We start from the raw sequence: 14,505 nt of genomic DNA on the forward strand, positions 1-14,505 counted from the left end.
AAAGATAAACAAAATTGACAAACTGTTAGCTAGACTAAGAAAAAAAGAAAGAGGACCCAAATAAATAAGATTATGAATGAAAGAGAAGCTATTACAACTGATATCAAAGAAATACAAAGACTCATAAGAGACCACTCTCAACAACTATAGCCAACAAACTGGACAACCTATGAGAAATAAATTCCTAGAAATTAGCCTGCCAAGACTAAATCATAAAGAAACAGAAAATCTGAATGGACCAGTTACTAATAAGGATAATGAATCAGTAATCAAAAACCTTCCAATAAAGAAAGCCTAGGACCAGATAGTTTTACTGGTGAATTTAACCAAATGTTTAAAAAAGAATTGATACCAATTCTTCTCCAAGTCTTTCAAAAACTTGACAAGAAGGGAATATTCCCAAACTCATTTTATAAGGCCATCAATACCCTGATACTGAAGCCAGGTAAAAACACTGTGAGACAAAAACAAACAAACAAACAAAAAAACTATAGGCCAATATCTCTGATGAGTTAGATGTACAAAATCTCAAAATAAAATACTAGAAAACTGAATTCAATAGGCAATTAAAAGGATCATACACCATGATCAAATGGGATTCATCCCTGGGATGCAGTGATTATTCAAGATATGCAACTCAATATAAAACATCACATTAATAGAATAAAAAATAAAAAGATATGCTCAACAGATGCAGAGAAGTATTTTACAAAATTCAACATCCGTCATGATTTTAAAAAACCAACAAATTGTTTGAATATTCTTCAACATAACAGAGTCCATATATGACAAATCTGCAGCTAACATCACACTCAGTGATGAAAGATTGAAATCTTTTACTCTAAAATCAAGAACAAGATGAGCGTAGCCAATCTCAGCATTCCTATTTAACACAGTCCTGAAACTCCAGCTAGAGCAGTCAGCCAAGAAAATGAAACAAAGGGCAACAGAATTGGAAGGAAGAATTAAGGTTGTCTCTATTTGCAGATGACATGATTTTATATACGGAAAATCCTAAAGACTAAGCTAAAAAACCTATTAGATCTAATCAACAAATTCAATAAAGTTGGCAGATAAAAAAATCTGCTTGAAAAATCAGTAGCATTTTTATACACTAACAAAAAATTATCTGGAAAAGAAATAAACAATCTCATTTACAATAGCATCAAAAACAATAAAATACTTAGGAATAAATCTAACCTTGGAGGTGAAAGATCTCTACTTTGAAAACTGTAAGACATTGACGAAGTAAAGAGAAGATAAAAATAAATGCAAAGGTATTTTGTGTTCATGGATCAGAATAATTAATATTGTCAAAATGTCTATATTACCTAAGGCCATCTATAGACTGAATGCAATCCCTATAAAGATTCCAATGGCATTTTAAAAAGGAATAGAAAAAACAACCCTAAAATTTGTTTGGAATCACAAAAGACCCTAAATAGCCAAAACAATCTTAAGACAAACAATAAAGCTGGAGACATTAGACCTCCTGATTTCAAACTGTATTAGAAAGCTATAGTAATCCAAACAGTATGTCATGGCCCTAAAAAAAAAAAAACATGGACCAATGGAAAATAATCATAAGCCTAGAAATAAACCTCTATGATCAACTAATATAATAAACTAATAAATAAACACCTATGATCAACTAATATTAGACAAGGGAGTCAAGAACATCAATGGAAAAAGACAGTCTCTTCAATAATTGATGGTGGGAAAACTGGGTATTCACATGCAAAAAAAAAAAAAAAAAGAAACTAGACCCCTATCTTACACCAACTCACAAAAAATAACTTGAAATGGATCAAAGACTTAAATGTAACACCTGAAACTATAAAACTCCTGAAAGAAAACATAGGGATAAAGCTCCTTGACATTGGTCTTGGCAATGATTTCTTGGTCATGACATCAAAAGCATAAACAACAAAAACAAAAATAAATAAGTGGGCTTACATCAAACTAAAAAGCTCTGCACATCAGAAGAAACTATCAACAAAATAAAGTGGCAACCTACAAAATGGGAGAAAATATTTGCAAACCATCCATCTGATAAGGGGGTTAATAACCAAAATACGTAAGGAACTCATATAACTCAATAGCAAAAAAACACACAGATGATCTAATTTAAAAATTGGGAAAGAATTTGAATAGACATTTCTCCAAAGAAGATATTCAAATGGCCAACAGGTACATGAAAAGCTGTTCAACGCCACTAATCATCCAGGAAATACAAATCAAATTCACAATGAGACATCACTTCACACTTGTTAGAAGGGCCACTATCAAAAAAAAGAAAGTGTTGGCAAGGATGTGGAGAAAAGGAAACCCTTGTGTACCTTTGGTAGGAATGCAAACTGGTGCAGCCACTATGGAAAAATGTATCAAGTTTCCTCAAAAAATTAAAACATTAAAAAAAGTGTTGCTACCAGATGTCTAGCAAATCCACTTCTGGGCATGTATCCAAAGAAAATGAAATTACTGTCTCAAAGAGACATCTGCACTCCCGTGTTCACTGCAGTGTTATTCACAATAGCCAAGACATGGAAACAACCTAAATGTCCATAGACAGATGAATGAATAAAGGAAACATGGCATACATACATGTACATACATATACACACATATAAACATTACTATATAAACATTACTCAACTATAAAGAAAGAAGAAAATTTTGTCATTTGTGACACCGTGGATAAACCCTGAGGCATAAAACCTTATGCTAAGTGAAATAAGTCAGCCAGAGAAAGACAAATACTGTGTGATCTCACTTGCATGTGGAATCTAACAGAAACAAACTCATAGAACTGAGAACTGATTGGTGTAGAGGCAGGGGTTTGAAGGTGGAGAAAATGAAAGAGGGTGGTCAGAAGATACAAACTTCCAATTGTAACATAAATAAATCGTGATTATAGTTAACGGTATTATATTGGATATCTGAAAGCTACTGAGAGAGTAGACCTTAAAAGGTCTAACCACAAGAAAAAATGTGTAGCCATGTGATGTGATGGATGTTAACCAAACATTATCACAATCATTTTGCAACATATATGTGTATAAATTTTGTTGTACACCTTAAATTTATGCAATATTATGTCAATTATATCTCAATGAAAGTGAAGGAAAAAATTAAAAAGAAATAACTCAAAACCAAATTGTCAATGTGGGAAAAAAAAAACCTAGAAGGGTCAAGATAGGATGCTATAAAATTTAGGCAGCTGGTCTCCATGTAATAGCGTTACCTCACTATTTTCAGAAAAAAAGAAAAAAAAAGGTTAAGTAATAGTATATGTGACACTTTTAATATGTTCCTTTTTTATAATGAAAATATTTTCTTGCTTACCTAAATGTATTGTTCATGCAAGGCATGAAAACAAAAAATAAGACACTAATCTTATCCTCCTTAAAATGCTTGCTTTTTATAAAGCATGGCTACTCTGTTCCTTTAAAGCTGCAAAGCCCTATGTACACTAAAAAGATAGTCCTAGAGATGTTCTCTTAGAGAATTGTTTATTTTTATTACATGCAGCAAAGTGATTCACTGGTAAAGATGGTGAAATTGGTTTCAGAATTTTCATTTTTATTTTTCCCAGTCTCCATTCCCTTTGTAATACACAAACATGTTAATAAAAGGTGACCGTTTTTTTTTAAACATTTTTTATTGAGTTATAGTCATTTTACAATGTTGTGTCAAATTCCAGTGTAGAGCACAATTTTTCTGTTATACATGAACAAAAGGTGACCGTTTTGTCTTGGGTAATTCCCACTGTCAATAATGCCGTTCTTTCAGCAAAATTCCTCCCTATTCTTCGAAATGAAATTTAAGGAAACAGGAAAGGGAAAGGAAGATACAAACGCAGTGAAGGAAAGAGAAAACAAGAGGAGGTAGGACAGGAAACACCACGTACGCGTACAGGTAGGAGCAGAAGTGGAAAAGAAAGAATAATTTATTGAATTGATACAAAAGGCCAATGTGTCTTTCTTTCTCTCTTCCTTCCCTCCTCCTCTCCTCCCTTCTTTTTTTCAGCATGGAAATTCCCTTTTTCTCTCCACAGAATCTGAGAGATTTCCTCCTCCATGTCTACCATCTATACTGGACTAGAATTCAATTTCAAAAGCTTGATTTTTTCTCAACTAATTAAGACACATAGTGGGGGGAACAAATAACCAGTCAGTTGAGGAACAGCAGACATACAAGACCTGAGCCCCTTACCTGTCACTTCACAAGCCAGTGTAACACTCTGTTTCTCTTTTACTTTCACATCTTCCAACGTATTTTCACCCACAATGCGAGGTGGTACTAAAAAACAAAAAACAACAACAAAGAAAAAGTAAATAACAATTCCAATAGCAGGACAGTTATTTATAGGCATCTATGTTTATAATTTTATTAACCTGTACCCTTTAAAAGGTTGTTTACTAGAAGAATGTCATTATATTGTTTGAACAATTCTAATTTTAAGGCAAACTATAAAGTTATATGTCATGAATTCAATTATAATGAATTTTACTGCATGTAAATCATAAAATCTGGATAAAATTGTCAAGTCAATGAGTAACATCTACTAGACCTTTATTTCTCCCACTATAACTCTGATAAGCACTCATATTACACAACTTATCAAAGTCTTAGGACATTGTTAAACAATTGTGAACTGACAAGACATGGCATTTCAGCCATTTTAATTCAATTGATTACATCCAAGCCATTCTAACATTGAATTCTTGCCAAGAGTGACAGTCCAGGGATTGAAGAACACATAAATGTGAGATCAAGCTGTAGATAAATTTTAACTCTGCTTCCAGGATGTGTTTAAGCCAATTTTATTTTTCAAATAGATACTGTAAATTATATAAATACCTAATACTGAAAGCCCAAAGATTTTTCTTTCTTCACCAGCTGTATTCCTTACGACACAAGTATACTGGCCAGCATCTTCTACTCTTGTCTGCATCAACCGCAGAGTCCTACCTCCTGAAAAAGCAAACCACCAGACGACTCAGAAATAAATCTGTAACATTACAAGATGCCACGGAATGCTCAATTTAGGTAAAATTTAATCAATACACTTCAAAGGCTTTGAAAATGCATTTATGTCAAGTTTTTTTTTTAATCGCATGTTTTAAGCCTATACACAACAGATAATTCAGAAGATTTTGCTGGTTCAATGGATTAAAAGAGGAAATACAAACCTAGGTGATAGCAACCAAGAAATGGAGTTTCACAGAGGCGATATCTGAATATGACCTTGAAAGTTAAGTATACTTTAACACATAGAGGAGTCAAGAGACACCACTGTCGGTGGAATATGAGTGAGGAGATAGAGTAGACAGTAGATGTGAGTTGTGGTACCTAAAACAGAGCAGGTGGAGAAAACAGAGATGAGACTAGCTGGAGTATGACCAGATCCTGTTGGCCCTTGAATGCCGTGCTAAGGAATCTGGATTTTACTGTGTTCATTAAAGGTTATGGAAGAACGTAAACAACAAAAAAGTCATGATCTGATTTGTACTTTAGAAAAACAACTGTGACAGAATGTTTAGGAAAGGATTCCCAGTTTGCCATTGAACATATGAAATGGGAACGTTAGAAAGAAGACCACACCAACAACCCAGACTGGGGTGACGTCAATACACAAGAAATGACAAAACCATGAAGCCTACCAGTTTTCAACTGAGTTTCATGGAATTCATAGAATTATTTATATGAAAGTTTATGAGGGCCACTTCACTCATTAGTGCAACTCTGATTTTGTTACTCTTTATATTTGGAACTTCTATGCAACGAAGAAATATGCCAGTAGATTGCGGATGAAACTCTGATATGCTGAAGGGTGTGATCTGGAAGGAAACTCTGCTGAAGGACAAAGGAAGAGGAACTAGCAAATGAGACTGAAACAAAGCCTGCAGAGAATGAAGAGAGACATTGAGAGAGAGAGCAGAGTCCTTGAAGCCATTGGCAAAGTAATTTCAAAGAGAAAAATGTAAGTCATATCTTAGACTTTGTAATAATTTTCTAGTTGCTGTATTTTTGTGTAGTACCCTGAATTTGACCTAAAAAAATAATTAAATGTGAAATTTTCATGTAAATATTCACCTGGATCTGAATTCATTAGGAGTTTCCATCTGCTTTCTGTTTTTATAAACACAACAGGCTGTCCCTGAGATTTTCCTATAAGCAACCTGCTCATCCTCAGCCCACTGAAAGGTGAGCTTTGTAGTATCTTATCGAGACAAACAAAATTGAGTATCTAAATTCAGTCTTTTTTTTCCCAACTGAATTCAAGTAAGCGAAATTGAATACAGAAATTCTCTCAACATGTTAAAAAAAAAAACAAAACTTATGTTAATTAGGAAAGGATTCGAGCATTCACTGCTACTTCAGATTAGTGAGACCATAGTATGATTCCAGTAGAGATATTAAAACAATACAACTTTTATGAGTCATTCCTGGCTCTGCAAACCTCAGCCTCATAAAGCTTGTGCTTTTTCCTCTTCTCTTTGTTTCCTCATCCTCTCCTTTATTCCAGTGAAAGACAAAAGGGGGTCTGAGTAAGTTATACTTAAATGGAGACGTTTCTTGTACCTATTAAATTTTTATAGCAGCTATCTTATTAGCTTGGCAGATAAGTTCTTAACAATGATTGGGCCTTCAACAAAGTACTGCTTTCAAAAAAGCTTTCCTTAGAGTCCCAGGAGGCCTAATATTAACGAAACAGAAATGTGCAGCCGACCAAGGAACAAGCAAGTCATATGCCATTCGTCTGATTCTCAGTCACTGATTGCATAACACACATGCTCAGACTAAAATGGAACGACTCCTCTGGCAATGCCATGAGGTGAAATACTTTTACTCTGTTCACTCAGGGATCTTCAGCTGCTAGTCAAGCAAAACAAAAACTACACAGTAAAACTAAAATACTTCTGGAAATCTACAGTAAGCCAGAGGACACCACTCTGTCTTGCCTTTTCCATTTTCAGGAGCCTTGATGTAGTTATAATATTTAAAAAGAGTTCCTACTTTTTTGGCAATTGAGAATTTAAAAAAAAAAACCAACCCCAATACAAGGATAATTTCAAGAGACGAAATAATGTGTTCAGGTTTTTGGTATTCAAATTGTAATAACATTTCTGCCATCAGTATGCATTCCCTAAGATCAACAGATGCTGGGAGTTCTAGGAAAATGAAAGCATTATAAGAAATAGGAAAGCTTCCCAGGATAGGGAGACCCAAATTTTTTACCAGGTTGTCTATGGCAATAACAATAAACATACACTGGATGCTTTGGATAGGAACAGGCACTGTGTTACCTGCTTTACATACATTAACTGAATTCATCCCTACAAAAATGCCCAAGAGGCAAATACTACTATCTTCACTTTACAAGTGAAGAACTGAAGTTAGCAAAGCTAAATAACTTGCCTGAGGTCATAAATCTAATATTACAGGCAATAATATAATAATTACACCAATTACATTCCTCATTAAGACCTTATCATTTATAGAATCAGAGGAACCTCAGGATATTGAGACCTACTTCAAACACTAGAAAAGTATCTTTTCTGGAAAAGTCTTCAAAAGTGGGAATTCAGGGCATATATCTGGAGGGAACTCTAATTTGAAAAGATACATGTACTCCAATATTCACAGCAGCACTATTTACAATAGCCAAGGGATGGAAACAGCCCAAATGTCCATCGACAGAGGACTGGATAAAGAAGCTGTGGTACTTTTATACAATGAAATACTACTCAGCGATAAAAAAGAATAAAATAATGCCATTTGCAACAACATGGATAGACCTGGAGATTGCCATTCCAAGTGAAGTAAGCCAGAGAGAGAGAGAAAAATACCATATGATATCACTTACATATGGAATCTTTAAACAAAAAAAGACAAATGAACTTATTTACAAAACAGAAACAGACTCAGTCATAGAAAACAAACTTACGGTTACCAGGGATGGAGAAGGGGGTGGGAAAGGATAAATTGGGAGTTCGAGGTTTGCAGACACTAACTACTATATATAAAATAGATAACCAACAAGTTTATACTGTTTAGCACAGGGAACTATATTCAATATCTTGTAGTAATTTATAATGAAAAAGAATATGAAAACAAATATATGTGTATATATATGTATGACTGAACTATTATGCTGTACACCAGAAACTGACATAATATTGTAAACTGACTATACTTCCAAAAAAAATAAAATAAGTAAAGAAAAAGTGGGAAAAACTTTTCTTGAACAAATTTAGGGGCAGGGAGCTCACTACTTCTTAAAATAGCTCATCTTGACTTTAAATAATATAAAATTTTTAAGTTGCTTATATTCAGACCCAAAATGTCCCTAGAATGTTCCATACACTGGCATGGATTTTAACCTCTGGAACTAGACAGAACCAACACAATCTTTTTCTATCTACACCATGGGCTCTTCAAGTATTTAAATGTAATTTTCACTATGTAGTTATATGGTTATGTAAGGTTTATTTTTCCAGGTTAAATACAATCAGACATGTAACTTATTTTCAATCATTTGCCATCATGGTTATCCTCCTTTGAAAATACTGTAAAAATAAACCCTTCTAGTCGTCCTAATGAGTAAGTTAAGTCCAGAGTACAACTGGTCTTTTACTAGTTTTATTGGTGAAAATATATTTTATTCATGTGGGAAAACACTGCACTTGTTTTCTTGATAAACACATTACCCTGTTAACACATACAGAATAACTAACACATTTCAGAGATCTTTTCGTATAAAGAATTCTGAAGCTGTATCTCACCCTAATTTTCATCACTGGTTTTCGAATGTAAGTGCAGCTTACTTAACTCTCATATTACTAGGCTTAATTCAAAAGTTCCAGAGTGAGGTATGTTTGAATGCGGATGCCTTCATTCAACACATTAGGTATTCTTCTAAGTATCCAAGCTTTTTATTACCCACAAACTTGGCAACACTGTTTTCTTAGTCTGTATCCAAGTCATTACTGAAAGCGGCTGAGTGCAGATTCCTGCATGCCCCAAGACACCTCTCTCTCCACTTGCACTGATTCATAAGGATAAGCTGATAGATTTTCCTACATAATTAGATGAGGAATAAACTAAATATCTTTTCTACAATAATGATAAAGTCTTAGCTCACAGAAAACCTTCCCAGCTTGGAAATATAAAACTCACTCAAATTAGAGTCATGAACAAATTGAAACACTTGGTTATGGTTTCTACAACATGATTCATTCTAGACTCTGGTTTGTTTCAGTACTTCCTTCCATTCCTCGCTTTTCAAATTGGTTGGTACTCATTATACCATGAAAGCTCTGACATCCCTATGATTTAAGTAATAAGCAGGGGCCAAGATTTCTTTTTCAAAAGGATCTAGAGATATTGAGAGATTTTCACCATTATCATATAGCTTCTGATATTCTTCTAAATCATTTTTTCTTAATATGATCATTGGGCATTATAGTAAGTAGCTAGCATCAAAAAGAAAAATTAAGCATGCAGAAATGAGAGATTAAGGAGAAACTGTGGCCATATGAAGCTAACCAGATTACCAGGCAATGAGAATTTCTAATACCTGAGAGAATTCTCGCAGAACTGCTAAGGCTGATGGGCCACCCATTTTTAAGCCAGGTAATTGAAGGCAGGGGAATTCCTGAAGCTTCACAAGTTAAGGACACTGAGTTTTTTTCCACCACACTAATATTTTCAGGTGTCCTGTGGTTTCCTATGATGCTTGGAGGGGCTGTAAGACAAAATGAAGTAAATGAGAAAGGAGAGTAGCTAATATACATCAAACACCAAATCTTAAACAGCTTGTTGCTAAAAATAAGATTTTTAACAGGATTTTCTAACAAATAATTCTAATCCTAAACTTAAAAACAATCTAACAAAGTTTTGATTCCTTTTCAATCTTTAGCTTTGGCTCACACATTGGCTGCAAACCATAAGATGTTAATACCAGACTCTGCGTATGTTCTAACTGGATTCAAGTTATAAGACTGTGTCTATTAAGTTTACCATTCATTTTATACATTTAAAAACTGCAATTCAGATTACATGCATACAAACAGGTGTCCCTGAGTATATGTATGTTTAGTCTATTCCTATTGACTTTTATAGCTCACTACTTAGAATTTTAAAGCTGACTTCAGCGCAACTCACGCCCAACTAATGCCGAGTCAGTAAAGTCTAAGGAACGTAGGTTTATACTGTCCAAGGCAGCTAATGTGGAAAACATAGAATCAAGGAATATTACTTGGGATAGCACTGGATCAAAAGGACTTGAAGAAGATAATCATCTACGTTACTATGTGCTTTCCTAAAAGAATATCCAATATATACTTATTTCAGCAATGTAAGAAATGCGAGCTCCGGCAGAGGAGAGTGAGGGATGAGACTGGTCTAAAGAAGCGGCACAGAGGGAGAAACAAGGGACTCGACACTCAAAGCCTGTGTCTCATCCAGGATGCTACGGACTGTGTCAGCCGGTGAGTGGACTTACCGAGCCTCTCTATACTTACTGTGCACACTTACGTCGTACTTTCTGTCAGTCATTCCTGCCACATTCACAGCGACACACACATAGCGTCCTGTGTCAGACACATGAATGTTCTTCAGCTGAAGGATACGACCTTCAGCCGTGATTTCCATTCCCCTTCCCTTGGTCAAGGGGCGGCCGTCTTTCATCCAGGTCATCGTCGGCTGAGGAATACCCTGCACCTCACACTCCAAGGAAACGCTCTTCCCTCGAGTTACTGTAATTTCAGTAGGGTGACTGCCACTGTCAGATATAGTTGGTCGAGCTGGGAAAAAAAAAAAAAAAGAATAGGAAATGTTGGCCTTTAATCTTATATAGGAATCTCCGTCAGCCACAGTTAAATTCATTTCTGATGTCAAAAAATTAGCTACTAAAGAAAAGGCCTAGGATTAATGGCCGTGGCACTGCTGTATCGAGAGGTGGACTTCTTCTGCAATGTTTCTAAATGGGCTCATACCTAAAATAAAGCTACTGATATACTAAATGTGGTGTCAGCTACTTTCCCTGATTTTGAGATATACAAATATCCAAACTTACCATTTGTAGTTCTAATCAATAGAAATCTTCCTCGCACTAATTTTTCAAAAATATTTATTTATTTATTCATTAAAGTATAGTCAGTTTACATGCTGTGTCAATTTCTGGTGTACAGCACGACCCTTCAATCACACATATACATACATATATTCATTTTCATCGTAAGTTACTACGAGATATTGAATAATAGTTCCCTGTGCTATATACAGTTTGAAGCAGATATGATAGCCTAGCTAATGGTTCAACGTCTTTTACCAATTCCCCTCTTCCTCTCACTTTTCCCTACAGACGTTGGAAAAGCTGAGACTGTTTTTCAGTCTTCTTTGAAAATTAAGGTGACCACATGAATCACTGCAGGCCTAAAAAATCTAAATGGCGGTCTGCTGGTAGGGGTGAGGGAAGCGGGCAAGTTTCAGAGATTTTTTGCTTTCCCGGTAAAAGGGAAAGATACCACACACCCCAACCCCTTTTTTGCCTTCAACGTGGACTTGATACTACAAACACAGCAAAGGAAGGACCAGGAGACTCCTACATCTCCTGACCTGATAAGAGCAAGGAGCTGACCAACTTCAGTGACTGCCAACCTCAGGCTTCTTATTATGTGAGAAAATAAATCTCTGCTTGTTTAAGCCATGATGGCCAGTGATTCTGTAACTCTGCAGCCGAATTCACCTCATCGATACTGATTCCGAGAAGATTAAACCAACTCAAATACATATGTGTGTGGGAAGGAAAATGGACCAGTGTTAGTAATCCTGTGTTTGAGTGCCAGTACTGTCACAAACAAGCCATGTGACTTCAGTTGGTCCTGGAAACTTCTCTGGGCTTAAGTTTCCATACATACAAAAGGGAGGCAATGGTTTTTTTTCTTTTTCACAGCTCATGTAAAGATTAAATGAGACACTGTAAATATTCTAAGTACTTTACAAACATATAAATTTAGTATACTTTAAAATGAGATATTTTTACATATTGTAAATATACCCCATGGCACAAAGCCATCCTGCCCTTTCCACATGTCAACTGTCTTGCGCCCAACAAATTACAGCCACATTGATGTGTCTGCCAACAGCAAGCTGATGCAGACTGGACAGCTGTATTGCTAAATAGATATCACTAGGAATAAGGAACTGCTCTCTTACATGTCGGCACAATTTAAATTTGTGGGTCTTATGATAGGTACCACAGGGGATTGGTTCCTGGACCACCATGAGATACCAAAATCTGAGGATGCTCAAGTTCATTATATACAAAATGAAACAGTATTTGCATATAACCTACACACATCCTCCTTTATACTTTAAATCTTCTCTAGATTAGTTCTAATACCGAATACAATGTCAATGTTAAATAAATAGTTGTAAATACAATGTAAATGTTACATAAATTGTTGCCCGGTGGATGGCAAATTCAAGTTTAGCTTTTGGTAACTTTTTGGAATTTTTAAAATATTTTCAACCTGCAGTTAGCTGAATCCATGTACATGGAACCCATGGATATGAAGGGCTGACTGTATATCATTACCATACTACTCTGAATGATTCTTAAAGCTATGAAGAAAAAGTAAAAGGGAAGGATAGAAAGATTTTTTTTTTTTAAAACTGTGTCAAAGCCTGTCTAATCAAGAACTTACTGAAAACTTGCAGACTGTAGTCTTTCTTTGCGGTTCCCGCAACATTCGACGCCACACATGTATAGAGCCCTGCATCAGATTTCTCAGCAATTGAAATCTGCAACTGCCTGCCTCCAGATAGAGTTCTGACTCGCCCTGCAGAATCAGTCAGCACCGCGGAGCCTGCAGAGAAAAGCAAGTGGTAGAATGCGAAGCAAAACGATAAGGCATTTTGTGAATATACGCTGATGAGTGTATACACTGATTTATTTACTTCCTAGTTCATGTACTGAAAAGGCAGATGATACTGTATAACCATCCTATGCAAAGAGGAGGAGGAGGAAGAGAGAGACAAGAGGAGCAGGAGGATGAAAAGATTATCTTTGGGAAATTTTTCTTTCAATCACTATTGCATTTAAAAGAAAACATACTCAGTAAAACAAAATGTACATAGTAAAGCAAAATAAAATTTCAATAAAACAAAAATTACCTTTTAAATGAGCTAAAATTTAGATGACCTGATATTTAGTGGACACAGATATTTGTAGATAAATAACTGAAAATCTGTTTAACTGCAGAATTCAATCTTACATTACAAAACTGCCATAAGTACTTATTTGCTTAATTTTTTTAATGGGGATACTGGGGATTGAACCCAGGACCTTGTGCATGCTAGGAATGCACTCTACCATTGAGCTATACCCTCCCCCAAAATAATTAGGTTTATTAATTTATTTACTTAATTTTTTTAATGGAGGACAAAACTGCCATCAGTACAGCAAAAATGTTTGCTTTAGAGAATAATTTTTAAACTTATTTTAAAGAAGAAAATAGTTCACTGAATGGTGGATTCTTGATCATTACAGCTGCCTTATAATGCATCTGATTTAAAAAAGGATCAATGCAGAAAATTAATTTCTTCTTGGGAGCAGTTAGTCTCAAAACTGAAGATTTTCGGCTTGATAGTGTAGCAGTAGCCTCTGCGGCACAAGTAACATAAAGCAATTACGCTGTCTTGTATTTCAGAATGCAAACCCCAGGAAAGTCTGTTAATAAGCTGACATGCTTGTCAAATAAAATATAAATTCATTTAATATTTATATTTAATTTCATAAATGTCAAAGGATGAAAACTGACCTTTTTTCTTCCAAATGAGATTTGGGGGTGGAATACCGCTTGATTCACACAGTAGACTAACGAGGTGCCCCTCAATGACGGTAAGCTGTGCAAGTTCGCGAGAAGCATAAATATTTGGTGGTACTGAAAGATTAAAGAAAAAAATACTATTTTATACTCACTTCACATAAAATTTCCCTAACACTTGACATGTTAAAAAAAAAAAAGATTCCCAAACAGCACAAGGAAATCATTTAGCACTTGAGGTTGACTTATCAACACCACATTAAAAGTCAATTCTAAGATGTAAAATAAATACCTAACAGCAGACTTTCCATTTTCACAGACAGAAACTTAATTATAAAATCTTCAGAGGGGCATAAAAAGAAGGTGATATGGTATAGATATTTTGACATCTTGCACCAAAAAATGAAGGCACCTACCAAGTTTAAACTTAACCCGGTCATTTGCGCCTCACCACCTTTGACATCTCAGATGCTGAACAGAATGCAAAGACATCAGGCACATAACATGTAGGAAAGGACAGAGGCCAGGAATGTGAACTAGGAAACAGTCATGTTACCTATCCTAGAGTATACAGCCTATCTCCCCATTGGCTCCCAGCTTCTCCTTGGAACCTTCAAAATGAATACTGACTACCCACATTTTTTTTCAAAGAGGCTGAGTGCAC

The 14,505-nt window shown here is 35.3% G+C and overlaps 1 protein-coding gene across 5 annotated transcripts in view; it reads right to left on the minus strand.

The window, feature by feature from the left end:
• HMCN1 (hemicentin 1) overlaps positions 1-14,505 on the minus strand; it is a 399,451-nt gene that overhangs the window by 113,799 nt on the left and 271,147 nt on the right. For all 5 annotated transcript variants that reach the window (XM_064477196.1, XM_031438568.2, XM_064477197.1 and 2 more), the window contains 6 exons: positions 13,836-13,958; positions 12,720-12,881; positions 10,533-10,814; positions 9,587-9,754; positions 4,864-4,977; positions 4,216-4,302 (listed from right to left, as the gene is read on the minus strand). In XM_064477196.1, the coding sequence (XP_064333266.1) occupies positions 4,216-4,302; positions 4,864-4,977; positions 9,587-9,754; positions 10,533-10,814; positions 12,720-12,881; positions 13,836-13,958 (936 nt within the window). The remainder of the gene's footprint in view (positions 1-4,215; positions 4,303-4,863; positions 4,978-9,586; positions 9,755-10,532; positions 10,815-12,719; positions 12,882-13,835; positions 13,959-14,505) is intronic.

Source organism: Camelus dromedarius, chromosome 21, assembly GCF_036321535.1.
Source record: "Camelus dromedarius isolate mCamDro1 chromosome 21, mCamDro1.pat, whole genome shotgun sequence".
NCBI lineage: Eukaryota > Metazoa > Chordata > Mammalia > Artiodactyla > Camelidae > Camelus > Camelus dromedarius.